The sequence below is a fragment of the Dipodomys spectabilis genome, unplaced genomic scaffold (genome assembly GCF_019054845.1).
Source record: "Dipodomys spectabilis isolate Male_0828 unplaced genomic scaffold, ASM1905484v1 ptg000328l, whole genome shotgun sequence".
NCBI lineage: Eukaryota > Metazoa > Chordata > Mammalia > Rodentia > Heteromyidae > Dipodomys > Dipodomys spectabilis.
In genome coordinates, this window is record NW_024871005.1 from 1409121 (window position 1) to 1430430 (window position 21310).

Consider the following 21310-nt stretch of genomic DNA (forward strand, 5'->3'; position numbering starts at 1 on the left):
ACAGATAAAATGATTAAAAATACACAAGTGTACATGGATAGAAAAATTCCGAAATAGCCAAGTTAACTGTTTGGTGTATATTGTCCTGATCTTCTTTGATTACACTATATCAGCATACAAATTGAATTAAATAGTTTATATTAATTCATTCATTCATTCATATTGTTATAACAGTACATTTTTGTTATATAACAATGTTATATAGTGTGAAATATTATATAAAACCACAGAGATCAACTAACCAATTCATACTTAGAACCTCTCAATTTTTTTCCATAGCAGAGTATGAGACAATCTCTGATTATAATCTTTCTGCAAGAAGATTTAAGTCAAAGTGTACTCACATTTTCAAGGCTTTCTGAATAGAATAAATAAACTGGACTCCAGCAAAGTGATATCAATTCACACTAGAACCAGCACAAATGAAAGTAAGGTATGTAAAGGTCTAGGCTAGCTTTTTTTTCTCAATGCCATAGAAGGAGGACACCACAAAACAAAACCAAGAACTGAGTAACCTGGAATAAATTTTTATTCAACTGTTTCTTTAATTCATTTTCAATGAAAACATTTTAAGGGAGAAGGAAGCATGTGCAGAGCTCTTGGGACTATGAGGTTAGTGAAGAATGAAGAACACATCAGGGCACTGCCTTTCCTGCCATCTCACAGATGGCTGCCCTCTAGAATCTTGTTGACGTGCTGCTAGGGCAAGGCTGGGATGATGTACTTCAACGAGAAATTTTCATGAAGAAATTCAAAATAAGCAATCCTGTTGGTCACAATATCTGCAAAAAATATCACTAATTACAGACTATTACAACATGTATATTTGAACCCTTACCCATCCCAACAACTTTGAGCAGCCTGGATACATTCTTTGACAAGTGCCATTTTATGGGTCATTTCAGACCATACTTCTCAGCTATGCTCGCTGATGTCAGCTGCAGAGCCAGTCACATAGGTAGCACATTCAAATCCAGGCCAGTTTCCTGCAGGTCATGTGGCCTTCAGGGAAAAGACAATAGAGCCTTGGGAAGCTCAAGGGTAGTCAGTAGATGAAGATGCATGGCAGGTCTTGCCCTCAGAATAAGGACTATGATAGACTCCAGATACACTCATTAACAATCAAACTCAAAGTAAGAGACTCAAGCAGTGAGATCAAATCATGAGGACAATGAAAGGAAAAAGGCACAAGAGTAGAAGCTCAGACCTAAGCAAAACTATCTGCTTGAAATAAGAATGCAGAATCTCTGCAGAAGAGCCTGTATCACAATAAGAGGAGGCAGCAGCTCACCCCACAACCAGGAGTAACTATGGGCTCTCATTCCCTTATCCTGTGCCTCAAGATTCCTTACCACTATGTCTAGCCACTTCTAAATACAGAAAACTTAAAAATCCTGGCAGCTCAAGAAAGCTGGAGTACATTTAACAGCTTAGTTTGCACATTTATGAGACTGAATGGAACATTCAACTTAATGACAACTAATGTATCTGATATAGCAATAAAAGAATTAACATAAACAAACTCACGGACTACAGCCCTTGTAGGATTCCCTCGAATTCCTGTAATTAAGTGAAGGACCTGCTTGATATCTGTATGCACTATAGCCATCTCTTCTGGGTCTTTGTCTTCAGAGTCATTTTCTAAATGACACAAAAGATTTTAAGCATCTCTTTGGATGTAACAGGAACACTAGATTAACAACACACATTTACCTAAATCAATGATTGATCTTACTTGTACTTTCAACAGCCCCAGAAAATTTGCAGCTTCTAAATGTCATCACTCACTAAACACACATTTATTATATCCTAGGTAATTAAAATGGCATGATAATTTTTAATGAATCATTCATTACTGGGAGTTGAAATGGGACTCAGATTTTCCTCTAGGTCAAAGAAAAATGAATTTGGTAATCCTTGTTGCTTTAAAAGCTAGCGTGCACATGGCTAATTCATGACTTCTCACTACTCTGGAGAAGAGACAAAAAAGAAACTGGCCTTTCAACTTCTGGAAAAGAAATAAAATAAAGTCCCACTTTGTGCTTTTTAAAATATTTTTATTATCTTTCACTAGTTGTACATGAGTTGTCATTAAACAAAGAAGTTTATGAGTACTATGTAACTTTGAATGCCTCTAAAATTACTGACTTCATCCATATCAGAGCTTTAATCAAATAGATTCACAAGGACCCTTCACTATCCAGTAAAACTCCCTTGAAAGGTTATGTTCCCATTTGTGTCCATATGAAAATACACTTGAAGTCACACTCTGAATTTGACCCATATAATTTATCAAGGTAAACAGAAATATCACAAAATTGTTTTCTCAATACTGATGCATATTTTTAATTTTTAAAATTATCATTAAATAATTGTACAAAGGCCATGTGCTGATGCCTCCCACCTATAATCCTAGGTACTCAGGAGACTGAGATCCGAGGATCGCAGTTCAAAGACAGCTTGGGCAGGAAAGTCCATGAGACTCTTATCTCCAATAAACGACCAGAAAACCGGAAGTGGCATTGTGGCTTAAGTGGTACAGCGCATGCCTTGAGCTGAGGAGCTGAGGGACAGTGCTCAAGCCCAGAGTTCAAACCCCACGACTGACAAAAAAATTGTTATTATAAAGGGTTTTCATTTAGCGTATTAGTTTATGAATATATCTAGATCAATGTCATTCCTTTCAACATTCTCACCCATCCCTCCCCTACTGACCCCTTCTCTCCCTCTTCTTAATTATGTAGGATATACCTTGGATTCTTGTCCACATTATCCCCTTCTTCTCTTCGTTCCTCTACCCTTTCCTCTTGACCCCATCCCATTCCGTTCCAGCACCTTCTTCCTGGTATTTTATTTTGCTGAACTTCAATTGTGACCTTCTAAGGATTTACACTATTTGAGATCTCATTTGAATCTTATATCTCAGTTTGTACATCTGTTTACACTTGGATAAAACACAACATATTTACTTATGAGTTTGTAAGCTAAATCCAGCTTCCACTTATAAGGGAAATATGGATCTTTTGTCTTTCTGGAACTGACTTACTCCATTTAACCTAATTTTTCCAAGCCTTTCCATTATGGACTCTGCCAGCTTCCATGCTTCAGCATGTGACTCTATGCCCATCTGAAATTAATACACTTCAAATGTTCTGATTGCTTCTCTCTCCCTGCTGACTGAACTGAAACCATATGTTTTCTAAATTTACTGTATTGTTATTATAGAGGTGATGTATAGAGGAGTTACATTTACGTGAGTCAGGTAATAAGTACACTACCTTTCATACTGTATCATATGTTCCGTCATTCTCTCCCAGTCCCTCCCTCCTGTTTCCACCCACAAGATGTACAGTTCACTTTCATCAGTGTCCAGTTGCTCCACTGATGAACATTTTACCCTTTTCCCTCGAGTTCTGTGTTCTTCCTCCCACCTTCCTGAAGACATACACATGAATATACATGGCAGAGAAGACAGAATCACCAAAAACTAAAAGAAAAAATAAGTCTTTTTTTCCATATCCTGGAGTTCTTTATAACCTTTGAGAGGAAAAATATGAGCAAGTGTCTCTACTTCTTCATTTATACACACTAATCTAAATTTGGAGATGTTTTAAATTTTTATTTATTATTTTATTGTGAAAATACTGTACAGAGGGGTTACAATCATGGGCAAGATAATGAGTACATTTCTTATCAGCATTGTAGCCTCCTCCTTTGTTTCACCTTCCCATTCCTTCCCATCCTCCCTCTCTCCCCCCATCCAATCCTCCCCACCCCTCTACCAAAGTTGTAAAGTTCGTTTTCAACATAACGACTTGTACATCTCATTGTTGCAATGGGTCCACCTGTATCCCTATTTAAACGACTTGTTTTTCCCCTTCCCCTCCACAAATTATACTGACATCAAATACAGTGAAAGCAGGGGTTATACTGTGGGGGAAGGACATACAAAGAAACAAAGAAATAATCTTATAAATATGTTAGAAACAATCGCATGAAAGGAAAAACATTTGAATACATATCTTAGGGTTCATTTCCCTAACATCACATTATCTGTCCTTTTCCACTTGACTCAGACATATACTAGATATTGCAAATAAGGGAAACCATGGGACCTATGTTTCTTTGCGCCTGGCTTACTTCACTTAATATAAATTTTTCCAAGCCTTTCCATTTCCTAACAAATGGGGCAATGTCATTCTTTCTGATGGAGGCATAGAATTCCATTGTGTATATATACCACATTTTCTTGACCCATTTATCTACTGAGGGGCATCTGGGTTGGTTCCATATCTTAGCTATAGTAAATAGTGCTGCAATACACATAGTTGTGCTGATAGCTTTAGTGTGGTCTTGTTTGTAAGCATTTGGGTAAATGCCCAAAAGTGGGATTGCTGGGTCATAGGGGAACTTTATGTGGAGTCTTTTGAGGAACCTCCATACTACTTTCCAAAGTGGTTAAATGGTGCTGGCAAAATTGGTTAACAACTTGTAGAAAACTAAAGCTAGATCCTTATATATCACCGTGCACCAGAATCAACTCCAAATGGATCAAAGACCTCGGAGTCAAAGCAGACACTCTGAAAACATTACAGGATGGAATAGGAGAAACCTTAGGTCTCCTTGGCGCAAGCTGAAATTTTCTTAATAGACACCCAGAAACACAACAAATCAAAGAAAGGTTGGACAAATGGGATTGCATGAGGTTGCAGAGCTTCTGCATGGCAAAGGACATAGCTAGCAAGATCAATAGAAAGCCCACGGATTGAGAGAAGATCTTCACTAGCCATACAACAGACAAGGGTCTCATATCTAAAATATACCTAGAACTCAATAAATTAAATCCCCCAACAACAAATCCTCAAAGAAACAGCTGCCCAATAAATAAGTGGGCTAAAGACTTAAAGAGAAACTCTTCTGAAGAAGAAAGAAGGATGGCCAATAGATGCATGAAGAAATGCTCAACCTCCCTAGCCATAAAAGAAATGCAAATCAAAACAACATTAAGATACCACCTCACCCCAGTTAGAATGGCAAAAATCAAGAACTCTAATAACAACAGATGCTGGAGGGGATGTAGACAGAAGGGAACCTTACTTCATTGTTGGTGGGAATGTAAACTTGTTCAACCACTTTGGAAAGCAGTATGGAGGTTCCTCAACAGACTCCACATAGAGCTCCCCTATGACCCAGCAATCCCAATTTTGGGCATTTACCCAAATGTTTACAAATAAGACCACACTAAAGCTACCAGCACAACTATGTTTACTGCAGCATTATTTACTATAGCTAAGATATGGAACCAACCCAGATGCCCCTTAGTAGATGAATGGATCAAGAAAATGTGGTATATATACACAATGGAATTCTATGCCTCCATCAGAAAGAATGACATTGCCTCATTTGTTAGGAAATGGAAAGACTTGGAAAAATTATATTAAGTGAAGTAAGCCAGGCCCAAAGAAACATAGGTCCCATGGTTTCCCTTATTTGCAATATCTAGTATATGTCTGAGTCAAGCAGTAAAGGTCAGATAAGTTGATGTTAGGGAAATGATCCCTAAGATATGTATTCAGATGTTTTTTTTTCTTTCATGGGATTGTTTCTAATGCATTTATAAGATTATTTCTTTGTTTCTTTGTATGTCCCTCCCCCACAGTATAACCCCTGCTTTCACTGTAAAAAAAATTAAATCCCCCAACAACAAATCCTCAAAGAAACAACTGCCTGATAAATAAGTTGGCTAAAGACTTAAAGAGAAACTTCTCTGAAGAGGAAAGAAGTATGGCCAATATACACATGAAGAAATGCTCAACCTCCCTAGCCATAAAAGAAATGCAAATCAAAACCTCACCCCAGTTAGAATGGCTAAAATCAAGAACTCTATTAACAACAGATGCTGGAGAGGATGTGGACAGAAGGGAACCTTACTGCATTGTTGGTGGGAGTGTAACTTTGGAGATATTAAAATGACTAAAAAAATCATATAAAGTGAAGTAAGCCAGGCCCAAAGAAATATAGGCCCATAGTTTCCCTTATTTTCAATACCTAGTATATGTCTGAGACAAGCAGAAACCATCAGATAAGTTGATGTTAGGCGAAATGAACCCCAAGATCAGTACTTAATCTTTTTTGCTATTGTTTCTAACACATTTATAAGATGATTTCTTTGTTGCTTTGTATGTCCCTCCCCCACGGTATCACCCCTGTTTTCACTGTATTTGATGTCGGTATAACTTGTGAAGGGGAAGAGAAAAAACAAATTGCTTAAATAGGGATACATGTGAGCCCATTGCAACAATGAGATGTACAAGACATTATGTCGAAAAACGAACTTTACAACTTTGGCACAGGGCGGGGTTTGCAGGGGAAGAAGGGAAGGGATGGGAAGGGGAAACAAAGGAAGAGGCAACAATGCTTGATAAGAAATGTACTCATTACCTTGCTTTTGTAATTGTAACCCCTCTGTATGGTATTTTCACAATTAAAAAAAACTTAAAAAATAAAAATTTAAAAATTTAAAAAATTTAAAAAGTGAAAGAAATATGTCCATGCTGAATCCATTGTGAGAAACTGAAATTGTCCAGAACAGAATAAGAACTATAGAAACAGAAGGACAGGAAGGTCATTTAGCACAAGCTGAATTCTAGAAGAGAGGAAGAATTCCTGTTAAGATCCATCAATGACCTAGTGTCTCAGGTCCTTGGCCTAGGGGGTACCTGTATTATTATGCTATACAGACAGGTAGTCAAAGCTCAGTTCCTTCCATGTTTCAAAATGAGACAACTAAATCTCATTTTTCTACATTAAATGTACTCAATGTATTTGGTTCCTTAAAGTTAATTCATCATAAGCAAAACATACACCACAAGAAAGCTTACCTAATGGAGGATTTTCAAGATTCTTAAAATAAATGGTGACATTTAATGATTCACTTTCTATTTTCAGGTTCAATTCTCCATTTTGGTTTGCTTCAATAATCTACAATTAAGTGTTATAAAATAGTATTAGAATGTAGAAGGCAAAAAACAAAACAGAAAATCATTGAGCATAACCTTCCACAAGTCCAGATAAGAAGGTGGCACCCTCTGACAAAAAAGTCTGAAGACCATAGAGGGTACCAAGCGTTTCTAATTTCAACAAGATAGGGGAGATAAGTCCTAAGAGATGAGAACTCTGAATTATTCCATATACAACAAAGATAGAGAGCATGTCCACAGTGAAGAAGCTCAGTAAGAAATGAGAGGCTAGGAAGTAGAAGGCTCTTTACATTCAGGCTATGGGACAGATGACTGCTCTGTGGGAATAGGTAGAGAGATAAGGGTTCCTGTAATCCAACAGGTACTGTTGTTGGCACAGAGAGTAGGAGTGGAAGGATAGAAGAGTACACGAGGTGAATAGAAAAAAGACTGAATCTCAAGAAGGGTCCGTATGTCTTAAAATTTGGGGATTACATAGTATAAAAACATGGTGTTAGTCCCCATGTAAAATGAAATCACCTCCTAAAAGTTCTGAAAAACAGTAAGTAAAGAGTTGTGACTGAATCACACAAAAAGTTACTCTGAAAACAATAGTAATGGAGGGCTGGGAATGTGGCTTAGTGGTAGAATGCTTGCCTAGCATGTATGAAGCCCTGGGTTCAATTCCTCAGTACCACATAAATAAAAATTTGCTGGAAGTGGTGCTGTGGCCTTGAGCAAAAGAAGCTCAGGGACAGTGCCCATTCCCTGAGTTCAAGCCCTAGTCCTGGCAAAAAAAAAAATGAAAAAAGGAGCTATAGATCACTCAATGGTAGGAGGGACATGCATGGCCATTCATATAATTAATTCAGGAAAAATATAAGTACACATAAGATATGTAATATTCTCAGGCTAGGACTATGGCTCTGGATCATTGTCTTAGCATGTACAAGAGACAGGGTTCAATCACCAGCAGCAAACACACATGGAAAAAAAAGAAAAAGAAAATAAAAAGGAAAAAAATGTAATATTCTGTCCAAAATATAAGGGAAAAACATTAGTACTATTTAACATATCCTGAATTTATTATTAGTACAAAAAAGAAGGATTAAGTACAAATAGAAAAGATTTTTCCAGTGAATAAGGGTTGAAACAGGTTTCTTCCAGCCACCGTAAAGCAGCTTGGTCTGAACACCAGTCCAGGACCCCACAAAGATGGATTCAGGGAGGAGGTGAACATTACCATGGAGCATGGAGTATAATATCTTTACTCACAGGAAAGCTGTCTCTCAGGACAAACAACCATGCAAGCTAGACCTCAGTTAATGTTCTTTCCTAAATAAGTGGTAGCCAGGTGCCAGTGGCTCACTCCTGTAAACAAACCTAGCTTCTAAGGAGGCTGAGATCTGAGGATCACGGTTCAAAGCCATCATGGGCAGGAAAGTCCGTGAGACTCTTATCTCCAATTAACCACCAGAAAACCGGAAGTGGCATATGGCTCTGGTGGTAGAGAGCTCGCCTTGAGCTGAAGAGCATAGGGACAGCGCCCAAGCCCAGAGCTCAAGCCCCACAACCAAAAAAAATAAAGTGGTGACTTACAAGGTGATCCCCGACTGGTTTCAATTTTTTCACAAATTTCTTCATAATCTCCAAGGCTGGCAAATAAATGCTAACCTATAATAGCAATAAGGGAAATCACTAGTATTAAAAATATCAATATACTCTAGAAGTGACAATGAATGGCCAAGAATTCTGAAGTTCTAGTTTACTACTTTCATAATAAAGGTTTTGTTGGGTTGTTTAGTTTGTTGGTTGGAGTTTTGTTCATGCTGTTGTTTTAGTTTTGCTCCTGGGTGCAGTTCCTGAACTTTTTTGTTCAAGGTTAACACTCTTCTACTTGAGCTACACATCTACGTTTAGCCTTTTAGAGGTTAACTGGTGATAAAAATCCTCATACACTCCTGCCCCAGCTAGCTTTGAAAGGACATCCTCAGGTATCCGCCTCCTGGGTAGGATAATAGGCCTGAGCCACAGGCATCAGATAAAATTTTTTAACATATAAAAAGTAACTGTGTCATTTCACTAACTTACAAATGTTCAATTATACTTAAGCAATTGCTACAGCGCCCAAGCTCTCAGTTCAAGCCCCAGGATCAGCACACAAAAACAAAATCAAGTGCTTGCCCTTGGTTACCTAGGCAACCATACCTCCAAAGACATTCTTTTCATTCAGGAAGACCTACAGAATTTCAGCTAAGAGAGCTATACACAGGGACAGAGGAAATAAATCCTAATAATCCGCAGAAAGCCTTCCTCTCAGGTTGGTTAACATACAGGACTCAGGGCCATTTTTCACACTCAACAAGAAAATGCAGCAAGCAGTTACTGCAACTAACTTGGGGAATATGTTAGTAAAACTTTCATAAGAGGCTAGATTTCGATGCTGCTAATCATATATATATATATATATATATATATAAATATATACATATACATATATACATGTATGATATGAGGTTGAAATCTGAAGATCCTAGGTATAAGGCATCCCAGGAAAATCCAATACTTCTCTCCTGTAGAACAAGTGGTAGTTTGCCAGCCTTAAGCAAATAGAGCCCCAGTATCAGCACAAAAAAAAATGATGACTATTTATAAGTTAGTATAAACGTCTCCTACTGAAAATCACATAAGTGTTTTATTCACTGTATACTTTTAATTTCTTCTTAAGTGAATTGTGAACAAGAGTCAATGGACCCTTTAGCATCATCTTTATGTCCAGTAACCTGGATTTCTCTAAGTAAACATTTAACCCAAACTTGGTCATCATAGTGGTTTTCTATACACATCCTAGCATCAAGTCCTATGAATCCTAAATTGGTGCCTAAGCCCAAAAGTCCTAATAAACACCAGCTTACTGAGAAAGGTATTCCATCTTGTATGTGGCCAGATTATATATCAATGTTTAAAGATGATTTAAATAAATAACAAAAGACGAGTATCCAGATTTCTTTTCCTAGAGTAGTTTTTAAAGATGAATACCATTTTCTTTTCAGAAATTACCCAGCTTTTCAATAAAATATTCTTCAAGACTACAAGTAGACAATTCATATCTTCCTATCAATGGTATTGAAAAACAGGACTGTAGGCTTCACTTACATTTGAATATGGAACTGTGAGCTCTTGCATTTCATTCCAAAAGTTTGTAGGGATAAACTGTATGGGGAAGTATTCTGCCACTATGCGGCTCTTGCCAGAAAAAAATCGCTGCCAAAAAAGAATTAAAATATTTCATATACTAAATAGTGTAACAAATCAAACCAAACACCTAAGAGTAAAAAATTTTAAATACCAAATCTAAGTGGAATGTTCTCAATTCGTTCACTCAGAATCCACTCAACCTATATAGAAATTCTTCTTGTTTTAGTTTGGGACCTAAGGAGCAGGCAAGTGTGGTAAATAAGGGAAAATGATCCAGAATGTTCTAGTGGGACAAAAGAATTAGCAATGAGACAAAACTACGTGCATCACCTACTAGAATCTTGAGGAAATCACAGTAGGAACCCGGCTGAATGAGAAAATGGCAGGTATACTGTGAGAGCGAGGGAGAACACTGTGACAAGCGGACACAGAAACTACAGATCCAGTTAGTCATGAGAAGATGGAATGAGAGAACAGTTTTTTGAGCAGAGAGGAGAATGGTGTATATATCTGTGAGATGGAAAAGGCAAATATACTATGCTGATGACCCCACAGACCAGGTTTGTGTACTAGAAAGGATAAATCAGGGGCATACAGAAGGCAAATGTGTTACTTTAACTGGATAGTTAAAGGCAGATGAGGATGGAGAAAGAAACTTCAGAACTGCAAACAGAAATTTTTTTCTACTATTAAAAGAAATGTGATGTTTACTGTTTGTAAAGGCAACATGAAATATGAATATTGTATGATTGTATGATTTTAAAATAACATGGAGCAAGAACCAACTATAATAAACTGCATGTACCATATATTTAATTTTAAACATATCTATCAGTATAAATCCCAGGCTTAAAACTACTTATATTTCTTCTAGACAAAGACCATTTTAGGAAATTTCAGAAAACTTTCCTCTACTCACCAGTTTTACACAGACCTTGAGGCTCCCAGAGTGTTTATTAGACAGCTTGACTTTCATGGCTTCTGCATGGTGTGCACTTTTCCAGGCTGAAGATACTTTTTCCAAACTTAATTGTAAACTTATCTCATGATTTTCTACAGAGAGGCCCTCCATTTCAAATGTGCTGAAAAAGTTCTCCTATATGAAGAAAAGAGGCATCTGTAAAGTCTCAAGAGGCAGTGTGTAGGAGTGAAGGAAGATGGCAAAGGGGAAGCTGGGGGCTAAACAAGCTCTCGAATAGAAACCTGTTTTAGTGTTCCAGTGAAAAGTCCAGGGCTCAAGAGTCACACCAAGTATGCCATCATAGTATAGAGAGTTTGTCCAGAGAGGGAAAATTCAGGCAGTCTGGTTAAGGAGACAGATTTGAGCACTCGCTGGTGTCTGTGGCAGTGGCAGAGGCTCCTGTTGTGACTACCATATCAACAGAGAGAGCCATGGACAAAGACACCAGAGGCTGTGTGCAAGCAGATTCTACTCATCACCAGCAAGAACTGACAAGAGCAAAATCTTCATCCTGCTGACCACAGACAGTCACAGACGTGGACATCCCGGAACCCAAGGGAAAGGCGTGAGTATCCACAAGATATATTCACTCCTTCTCAGGAAGCAGTGGTGGAAAGGTAGCTACTCCCCCAACCACAGAGAAGAACTCCATCTTTGATACTGACAAAGACCAGGGCAAGAGAAATTAGCACTTAACTCCAGCCTTGGAAGAAGACAATAGGAGCCATTCAACATGTCACAAAAATCTGAACCTGACCTGCCAGGCTCAGCCAGGGGAAATTTGCCCTTCCAAGGCAAAGGGATCTCCACCCACAGAAGAGTGACTTTCTTCACTGGATAAACAGAGTCAGAGGCTGCCCCTCCCAACTGCAGCATAGGCAGCAGACCTAGCATCAGGAGGAGTAAAAGAAAAACAATTGAAACTCAGTAAACATAAAGCCCAAGAATAGCTCCAGGATGGGCTATGTGAGTGTCTAAGGAGGTAGACCCTCAGGGAAAAGCTACTGATTGCTGACAGGCCTCAACCCTACCCACAACCTAGCCCCATCACAGCAACTCCAAGCTAGAGGAAACATCCATCTCCCTCTTTTGTGATACTCAAAGCAGATATACCCTCAACAGAACTAGCCTGAGAAGAGGGTCATAAAGTCCCTGGTAAGGCAGAGCTACTTACTGCTTGCTCAAACAAACTAATTTAAGAAACAAATAAAGCCACAGGATAACTAAACAACACAAGCAAACCAAAGACTCCACCAAGAGACTGGTTATGGACACAGGGGAGACACAAGAGTCTCCCCTTCCCCTCAAAATCTAAGAACTCTTTTCTCTACATAATTTTTTTTAAAAATTTAAAATTGTTTTCTATTTTTTTCATCATTTTTATTTTAGTTTTTTTAATTCTCTTTTTACATTTTCCTTTTTGGTCTTTTTGTTGTTGTTTTTATTTTTGCTTTACTTAATTGCTGTTCTGTTCATCCCCAGATATATATCCGTCTTCAATTATTAGACCTTATCCTTCATTGCGCGCACACTTAATTCAGATATAGACTGCTCAATTCAAAAACTCTCTGCCTTAACTCCTTTAATTGGAGTATTATTTCTTTATACTTATCTAATTTTAAGTGTTTCATTTATTATTTTTTAATTTTTAACTTTTCCTCTATATATCTCTCTTCCTTTCCTTCTATCCTTTCCCTCTCTGAATTTGGGTCTAGGTTAAATTCCCTCTCTCCTTTTCCCTTCCCACATTTTTCTAATCTTATTTTCTCCTCACAAGTCTCCTTAAACCTATTAATTTCTGATCTGCTGACTCCTTTGACTTTCCTAGCCCATTGATCCATTGTTGTTGAACTAGATTGTGTCTGTTGAACTAGATTGTATCTATACTCATTTAAACTGTGTCAAACAATCTTTGCAACTCTAGGGTTCTGGTTAATGCTTGCCTTAAAATAGTGTTCTAGCCCAGAATTGGTTTTGCTTTCATACCCTAATGGGTAGAACAAGCCGGAGAAACACAAGAAAAATGGCAAGTCCAGTTATCTTAATGCCCACTCATGATAATCAGGCAACAGAGCAGTTAATGTATAATCCAGAGGAGAGTTCCCAAAATGCTCTACAAATGCTATTAGTAAACATGCTGAATGAAAAGACTGAAAGCCTGCAAACATCTTGTGTGAGCATTATAGGAAAATGTGTGAGTGTGATGAGATTAAACAAAGATTAATACAGGAATTTCCTGAGCATGAGTACTCTAATCAAAGATTAATACAGGAATTGCTTGAGCAGAATAAGAATAGACAAAGATTAATAGAGACATTCATGGAATCCACAAACAGAAAGCTGGAGGAATCCATGGAGGCCACAAAGGCTATGCTGAATTAAGTCCAACAGAAGGAAAAGGAGTCCATTGAAACTATAACCAATCAACTAAGGGATTGGAGAATGAACACTGAAAACCAAATTAAGTAGATAAAGAAGTCCATACAAGATCTAAAACAAAGCTCAAACAAAGAACTTGAGGCCATCAGATCTGACAAATAGAAGGAAAGGAAATAAAAAAAAGTAGCAAGTCTTAACATTAGATTATATCATGCAGAAGATCGAATCTCTAAGATTGAAGACAGCCTAGACATTATAGAGAAAGAACAGACAAGTATTCAAGACAAAGCTGAGAAATATGATAGATCCATCCAACAGATAGAAATCAACATCAGAAAGCCTAATTTAAGGCTAATGGGTATAGATAAGGGCCTAGAGAAAACAATTAAAGGTCTAGGAAATTTATTTAACAGGATCCTAGTAGAGAACTTCATAAAATTGCAAAAAGAGATGCCCATTCAGATACAAGAAGCCTTTAGAACCTCAAATAGGCCAGACTAGAACAGGACATCACACCATCACATTCTAATCCACACAGGATCAAATGAGAACAAGGAAAGGATCCTTAAAGTTGTCAGGAAGAAAAGATACATCACCTATAAAGGCAAACTAATCAGAATAACTTCATATTTCTCAGCAGAGACAATGAAACAAGAAGAGCCTAGAATTATATATGCCAGGTCTTAAACACAAACAACTATCAACCAAGAATACTGTACCCAGCTAAAATGTCCTTCATAACAGAAGGACAAATAAAAACCTTCCACGGCAAAGAAAAACTGAAACAATATATCTCTACCAAACCAGCCCTACAAAAGATACTTAAAGATGTCTTACACATAGAAAACCAACCTGAGCAAGATAAAGGTGAAGAAACAGCACTAAAGCAGAGAATCCTAGAATCAAAAGAAGAACCCAATTGGCACAGCCCCCAAGAAAGTGGATAACATGGAAGGAACTACCAAAAACCTCTCAATCCTAACTCTCAATATTAATGGACTTAACTCTCCAATTAAGAGACAGAATCAAGAAACAAGATCTTTCTATCTGCTGCCTTCAAGTGACACAACTTGCCCACAAAACAAACAGATAAGTTGATGTTAGGTGAAATTAACCCCAAGATAAGTATTCAAATGTTTTTTCTTTCATGTGATTGTTTCTAACATGATGATTTCTTTGTTGGTTTGTATGTCCCTCCCCCACGATAGAACCCCTGCTTTTACTGTATTTAATGTTGGTATAACTTGTGGAGGGGAAGGGAAAAAAAATCGTTTAAATAGGGATACAGGTGGACCCACTGCAACAATGAGATGTACAAGGCATTATGTCGAAAAACAAACTTTACAACTTTAGTGGGGGGGGGGTGCGTATAGGGGGATGGGTGGGGTAGATGAGAAGGGATAGGAAGAGGAAACAAAGGAGGAGGCAACAATGCGTGATAAGAAATGTACTCATTATCTTTCCCATGTAATTGTAACTCCTCTGTATGGTATTTTCACAATAAAAAAGAGAGAGAGAGAGAAACAAACATATTCTGAAACTGAAAGGCTGGAATGAAGTCTACCAAGCAAACGGCCCCCACAAACAGGCAGGAATTGCAATCTTAATATCAGATAAAATAGACTTCAAATAAAAATTAGCGAGAAGAGATAAAGAATCTCACTACATACTAATTAAGGATCTGTCCTTCAGGAGGACATTAAAATTCTAAATATCTATTCACCAAATAATGGAGCACCAAAATTAATCAAAGAAACACTTATTTCCCTAATATCTTACATAGATCCAAAGACATTAATTATTGGGGATTTTATCACACCACTATCCCCACTGGATACATCAACCCAGCAAAAACTCAACAGAGAAGCCTCGAATCTAAACAATTTGATAGATCAACTAGACTGTACAGACATCTACCGAATATTGCACCCAGCAGCATCAGAATACATGTTCTTCTCAGCAACACACAGAACATTCTCCAAAATAGACCACATTTTAGATCACAAAGCAAATTTGTCTAAATTCAGGAATATTGAAATTATGCCTTGCATTCTCTCAATGGAATAAATAAATAAAAATAAATAAATAAACCACAAGGGAATAAAATTAGAACTCAAACCAAAACCACCACAGAAAATCCTGTAACACATGGAAGCTGAACAACACACTATTGAACTGCCAGTGGGTCATGGAAGACATTAGAAAGGAAATTCAAATGTTCATGATATTTAACAAAAATAAACACACAAATCACCAGCTTCTCTGGGACACGGCAAAGGCAGTACTCAGAGGCAAGTTTACAGCTCTGAGTTCCTACATCAACAAATTGGAGACATCTGAAACCAACAATTTAACAAGGCACCTGAAGCTCCATGAAAAAGAGCATCAAGCTAAACCCCAATCCAGTAGATGGAAAGAAATAATTAAAATTAAATCAGAATCAAATGAATTAGAGTCTGAAAAACATAGAATCAACAAAACAAAGAGCTGGACCTTCGAAAAATTAACAAAATTGACAGACCCTTAGCAAATCTTACCAGAAAAAGAAGAGAACACACCCAAAGAAACAATCTCAGAGATGAGAATGGCAACACCACAGAAACAACCAAGATTCAGAACATTATAAGGGGATACTTCTCAAACCTTTATACTAATAAGTTTGAGAATCTGGAAGAAATGCACGAATTTCTAACAAATATTGACATGCACAAACTAAATCAAGATGATTTAAACCAACTTAACAGACCCATATCAAGCATCAAAACAGAAACAGCAATAAGAGACCTCCCACCCAAGAAAAGCCCAGGACCAGATGGATTTACAGCTGAATTCTACAAGGCCTTCAAAGCAGAGCTCACTCCAATACTTCTCCAACTTTTCAATGAAACTGAAAGTGAAAGTTCACTAACAAACTATTTCTATGAATCTATTGTAATCCTCATCCCAATACCAGGCAGAAACTCATCAAAGAAAGAGAATTATAGACCCATTTCTTTGATGAACATGGATGCAAAACTTCTCAACAAAATTTTGGCCAATTGGCTTCAACAACTCATCAAAACAATCATACACCACGATCAAACAGGATCACTTCAGGGATGCAAAACTGGTTCAATATATGCAAATCAATTAATATAATTTATCACATCAACAAGAGCAGGGATAAGAACCACATGATTATCTCAATAGATACAGAAAAAAGCATTTGTAAAGATCTAACATCCCTTTATGATGAAAGCTCTGGAGAGATTAGGAATCCGTGGAACATTCTTCAATATAATAAAGGCTTTGTAAGACAAACCTACAGCCAGCATTATACTTAATGGCGAAAAGCTAAAGCCATTTCCTCTAAACTCAGGAATGAGACAAGGATGTCCACTCTCTACTTCTCTTCAATTTAGTATTAGAATGCCTAGCTAGAGCAATAAGACAAGATGCGAACATAAGGGGAATACAAATAGGGAAAGATGATGTAAAACTCTCCCTCTTTGCAGATGACATGATCTTTGTTTAAAGAAACCCATGGACTCTACTCCCAAGTTACATGAGTGGAATTGAAACTTTGGCAAATTAGTGGGATACAAAATTAACCCTCAAAAATCACCGGTTTTTCTGTATGCTAATAACAAGAAGAGTGTGGCTGAAATCAGGAAAGCAACTTCTTTTGTAATAGTCTCACAAAAAATACCTAGGAGTTAACTAAAGAAGAGAAGGACTTGTACGATGAAAACTTTAAAAATTAGAAAAAGGAAATTAAAGCAGAACTAAAGAAGTGGAAAAACCTTCCCTGCTCTTGGATTGAGAAGATTAACATCATGAAAATGGCAATATCGCCAAAGGCTCTCTATAAATTCAATGTGATACTTACCAACATTCCACCCTTATTCATCAATGAAATAGAAGAAGCAACCCAAAAACTCATATAGAACAATAAAAGACCCCAAATAGCAAGATCAATCCTTAGCAGAAAGAACAGTGCTGGAGGATATCAATACCAAATTTCAAACTCTACTACAAAGAATAGTAATCAAAACAGCTTGGTACTGGCACAAGAACAGACTTGAGGACCAATGGAATAGAAATAAAGACCCAGAAATGAACCTACAGACCTATAGCCACTTAAATTTTAATAAGTGAGCTAAAAAAATAGAATGGTAGTTGGTTAAACACCTATATAAAACTAAAGCTAAATGCTTATATATCACCCTGCACCAGAATCAACTCCAAATTGGTCAAAGCAGACACCCGGAAAATATTATAGGAAGGAACAGCAGAAACTCTAGGGCTCCTTGGCACAGGCCGAATTTTTCTTAATAAAGACCCAGAAACACAACAAATCAAAGAAAGGTTGGACAAATGGGATTGCATGAAACTGCAGAGCTTCTGGAAGGCAAAGGACATAGCTAACAAGATCAGTAGAAAGCCCACGGACTGGGAGAAGATCTTCACTAGCCATACAACAGACAAGGGTCTTATATCTGAAATATACTTAGAACTGAAAGAATTAAATTCCTCAACAACAAATTTTCAAAGAAACAACAGTCTAATACATAAGTGGGCTAAAGACTTAAAGAGAAACTTCTCTGAAGAGGAAATAAGAATGGACAATAGACACATGAAGAAATGCTCAACTTCTCTAGCCATAAAAGAAATGCAAATCAAAACAACATTGAGATTCCACCTCACCCCAGTTAGAATGGCTATAATCAAGGACTCTAATAACAACAGATACTGGAGGGGATATGGACAGAAGGGAACCCTACTACATTGTTGGTGGGAGTGTAAACTTGTTCAACCACTTTGGAAAGGAGAATGGAGGTTCCTCAGAAGACTCAACATAGAGCTCCCCTGTGACCCAGCAATCCCACTTTTGGGCATTTACCCAAATCACCAAGAACAAGGCTATAGTAAACTTACCAGAACAACTATGTTTATTGAAGCATTATTTACCATAGCTAAGGTATGGAATCAACCCAGATGCCCCTCAGTAGATGAATGGATAAGGAAAATGTGACATATATATGCCTCCGTCAGAAAGAATGACATTGCCCCATTTGTTAGGAAATGGAAAGACTTGGAAAAATTATACAAGTGAAGTAAACCAGGCCCAAATAAACATAGTTCCCTTGGTTTCCCTTATTTGCAATAACCAGTATATGTCTAGGACAAGCAGAAAAGGTTAAAAGCTATGTACATATGACCATATATAATGATGTTAAGCAAAACGAACCTCAAGATAGGGACACAATTGGTTTTCTCTTACTTCCTATTTTTAAATGTATTTATAATGTATCATGTTTTTATTTTTGTTTCTTTTGTATGTTCTTCCCCCATGGTATAACCCCTGTTTTCAATGTATTTGATTCTGGTGCCCTGCAACTTTTTTTTTTTTTTTTGGTCCAGTCGTGGAGCCTGAACTCTGGGCCTGGGCACTGTCCCTCAGCTCTTCAGCTCAAGGCTAGAGCTCTACCACATGAGCCACAGCGCCACTTCTGGCTTTTTTCTTTTTGTTTATGTGGTGCTGAGGAATCGAACGCATGGCCTCATGCATGCAAGGCAAGCGCTCTACCACTGAGCCACCTTCCCTGGTGGCTGCAACTTCTATATACATTTTTTTCTAATTTGGGAAGAGGAAGGGAAATTAAAAAATACTGAAATTCGGATACAGGTTGACCCATTCTAACAATGAGATGTACAAGACACTACGTTGAAAACAAACTTTACAATGTCTGGTGGTGGAGGGAGGAGTCAGTTAGGTGGAGAGGGAAGGGATAGTAGGGAAAAAACACAGGAGGGGTAACAATGCTTGATAAGAAATGTACTCATTACCTTACTCAAGTAACTGTAACTCCTCTGTACAGTATTTTTACAATTAAAAATATATACATATAAAAAGAAAGGCAGTGTGTAGAGTGTTTGGGGTTCCTACTCACCTTTCTGCTCTCACACCACAAGCTCACTGTTCCACTTTCTGGGTTTCCAAAAAGAATGAAACTCAGTTTATCTGGGCAGATGTGGAGGATGCAGATTTTGGTGAGGTCCGCTAACATGTTAATGACTCCTATAACAATGAGTAAAAGAACAAATTATTTTCTCACCCCTTCCCTATTGTACAGGTATTGATACCTGGGCAAAACTTAAAGTGCAGCAAGATGCAATTTAGGATTATGTTAACTACTTTCTTCATGTTGCCATAATTCTTTTGTCGAAGCAAACTTTGGAGGCTCTCAGCTGCTGCTATCACTCACTAAAAAGAAAATTAGGTGCACGAAATAACCATTACATTGAAACTATACAATTCATGACCATTACAGATTGCTGGATAAAGTCATTGCACAGCACTGAAAGATAGGTTCATCACTGACTGCAAAGGGATGTCTAAGAGAGGTAAAGATGTCTGCTGGTGTGGTGAGAGTATAAATCATGGAATCGTAATCAAGTCCCAGAAACTTCAATATGCAATGGCCTTCATCTCTGCAATGCAGAACTCACCCACCCCCAAGTTGCCCAGCTCACCCTTGGCTCCCTTCACAACCTCCCCAGGAATCGAGTTCCAGAAACTTCAATGAGCAGCAGCCTTCATCCCCACATTGCAGGAGCAGGTCTTACCCAACCCTCTTGCCTGTAATTCCATTTTCAAGACAAACTTTTGAGGCTTGGAGCTCCTGCTATCACTCACTCATAGAAAATCAGGTGTGGGGAATAACCATTACTTTGACACTATACAATTCATGCCCATTATGGATTGCTAGATGTACGGCACAGCACTGAAAGATAGGTTTGCCACACTAACTGCAAACAGAAGGCTAGGAGAGATAAACATGTCCACTGATGTAGTGAGAAAGAGATCACGTGATGGCAACCAAGCCTCAGAAACTTCGACAGGCAGAGGCCTTCATCTCTGCAACGCAGGGCCAGGTCTCACCCACCCCTCGAGTTGCCCCCGTCCACCCCTGGCCTCCTTCACATCCTCCCCAGAAGTCGAGTTCCAGAAGCTTCCACAGGCAGTGGCCTTCATCTCCGCAATACAGAACCAGGTCTCACCCAGCCCCAGAGTTGCTCCCGCCCACCCTTGGCCTCCTTCACATCTTCCCCAGAAACAGACTTCCAGAAATTTCCACAGGTATATGCTTCATCTCCGCAATGCAGGTCCAGGCCTCGCCCAGCCCTAAACCTGCCCCCACCCACTCACTGCATCCTTCAGCTCTTCTCTAGGAATGAAGTTCCAGAAACATCCCATAGGCCATGGAGCCTTGAGGCCCCCAGTGCCCTACCAGGCCTCACCCACGCCAAGTGCTGCTCTTGCCCTCCCTTCGATCCTCCCCACCCCAGCTTCTGCCTCTTTCCGGTCCCCCTGGTTCCCACAGCCTTCCCAGTTCACCCAAGAAGTGATCCAGAGAATCCTGGTCCACAATCTCAGCCCGGAACCTCATGGCCACGCCTGCCCAAGCTCCACTATGCTGTGGCTTCAATCCCAGGTGACCGAGTGTCGGTTCCTCAGCGTCCCACCCGGAAACATTCCCACTCACAGAGGACAACTTCCGCCCAGATGTGTTGTCAGGCAGCGCATGTGCTAGTTAAGCCAGGGGATAATGGGTCCTTATTCCCAATCTGCTCCGCCCCTGTTCCGCACAGTTTATGTATGTTTTGTTTGTTATGTTTTTGCAGTATTCGAGCACTGAAAAACACGCTTGTCTTCAACTCCACAGGCAGGGCTAGGGAAATGTTTTTGGAAAGTCACATTCTGAAACAGCTTTACAAACTATTTCACAGTCTCAAAAACATCCAAATACAATGGATCTTTATAAAAAAT

At 38.5% G+C, this 21310-nt stretch overlaps 1 protein-coding gene across 1 annotated transcript; it reads right to left on the minus strand.

Moving 5' to 3' along the window:
• Positions 1-699: 699 nt before the first annotated feature.
• Positions 700-20930, minus strand: LOC122128309 (checkpoint protein HUS1-like). The gene is made up of 8 exons (XM_042702546.1): positions 20879-20930; positions 19431-19558; positions 11077-11253; positions 10116-10223; positions 8559-8633; positions 6882-6981; positions 1528-1641; positions 700-782 (listed from the first exon to the last, which is right to left on the minus strand). The coding sequence occupies exons 1-8, from the start codon at positions 20928-20930 to the stop codon at positions 700-702; spliced, it is 837 nt and encodes a 278-aa protein (XP_042558480.1).
• Positions 20931-21310: the final 380 nt, after the last annotated feature.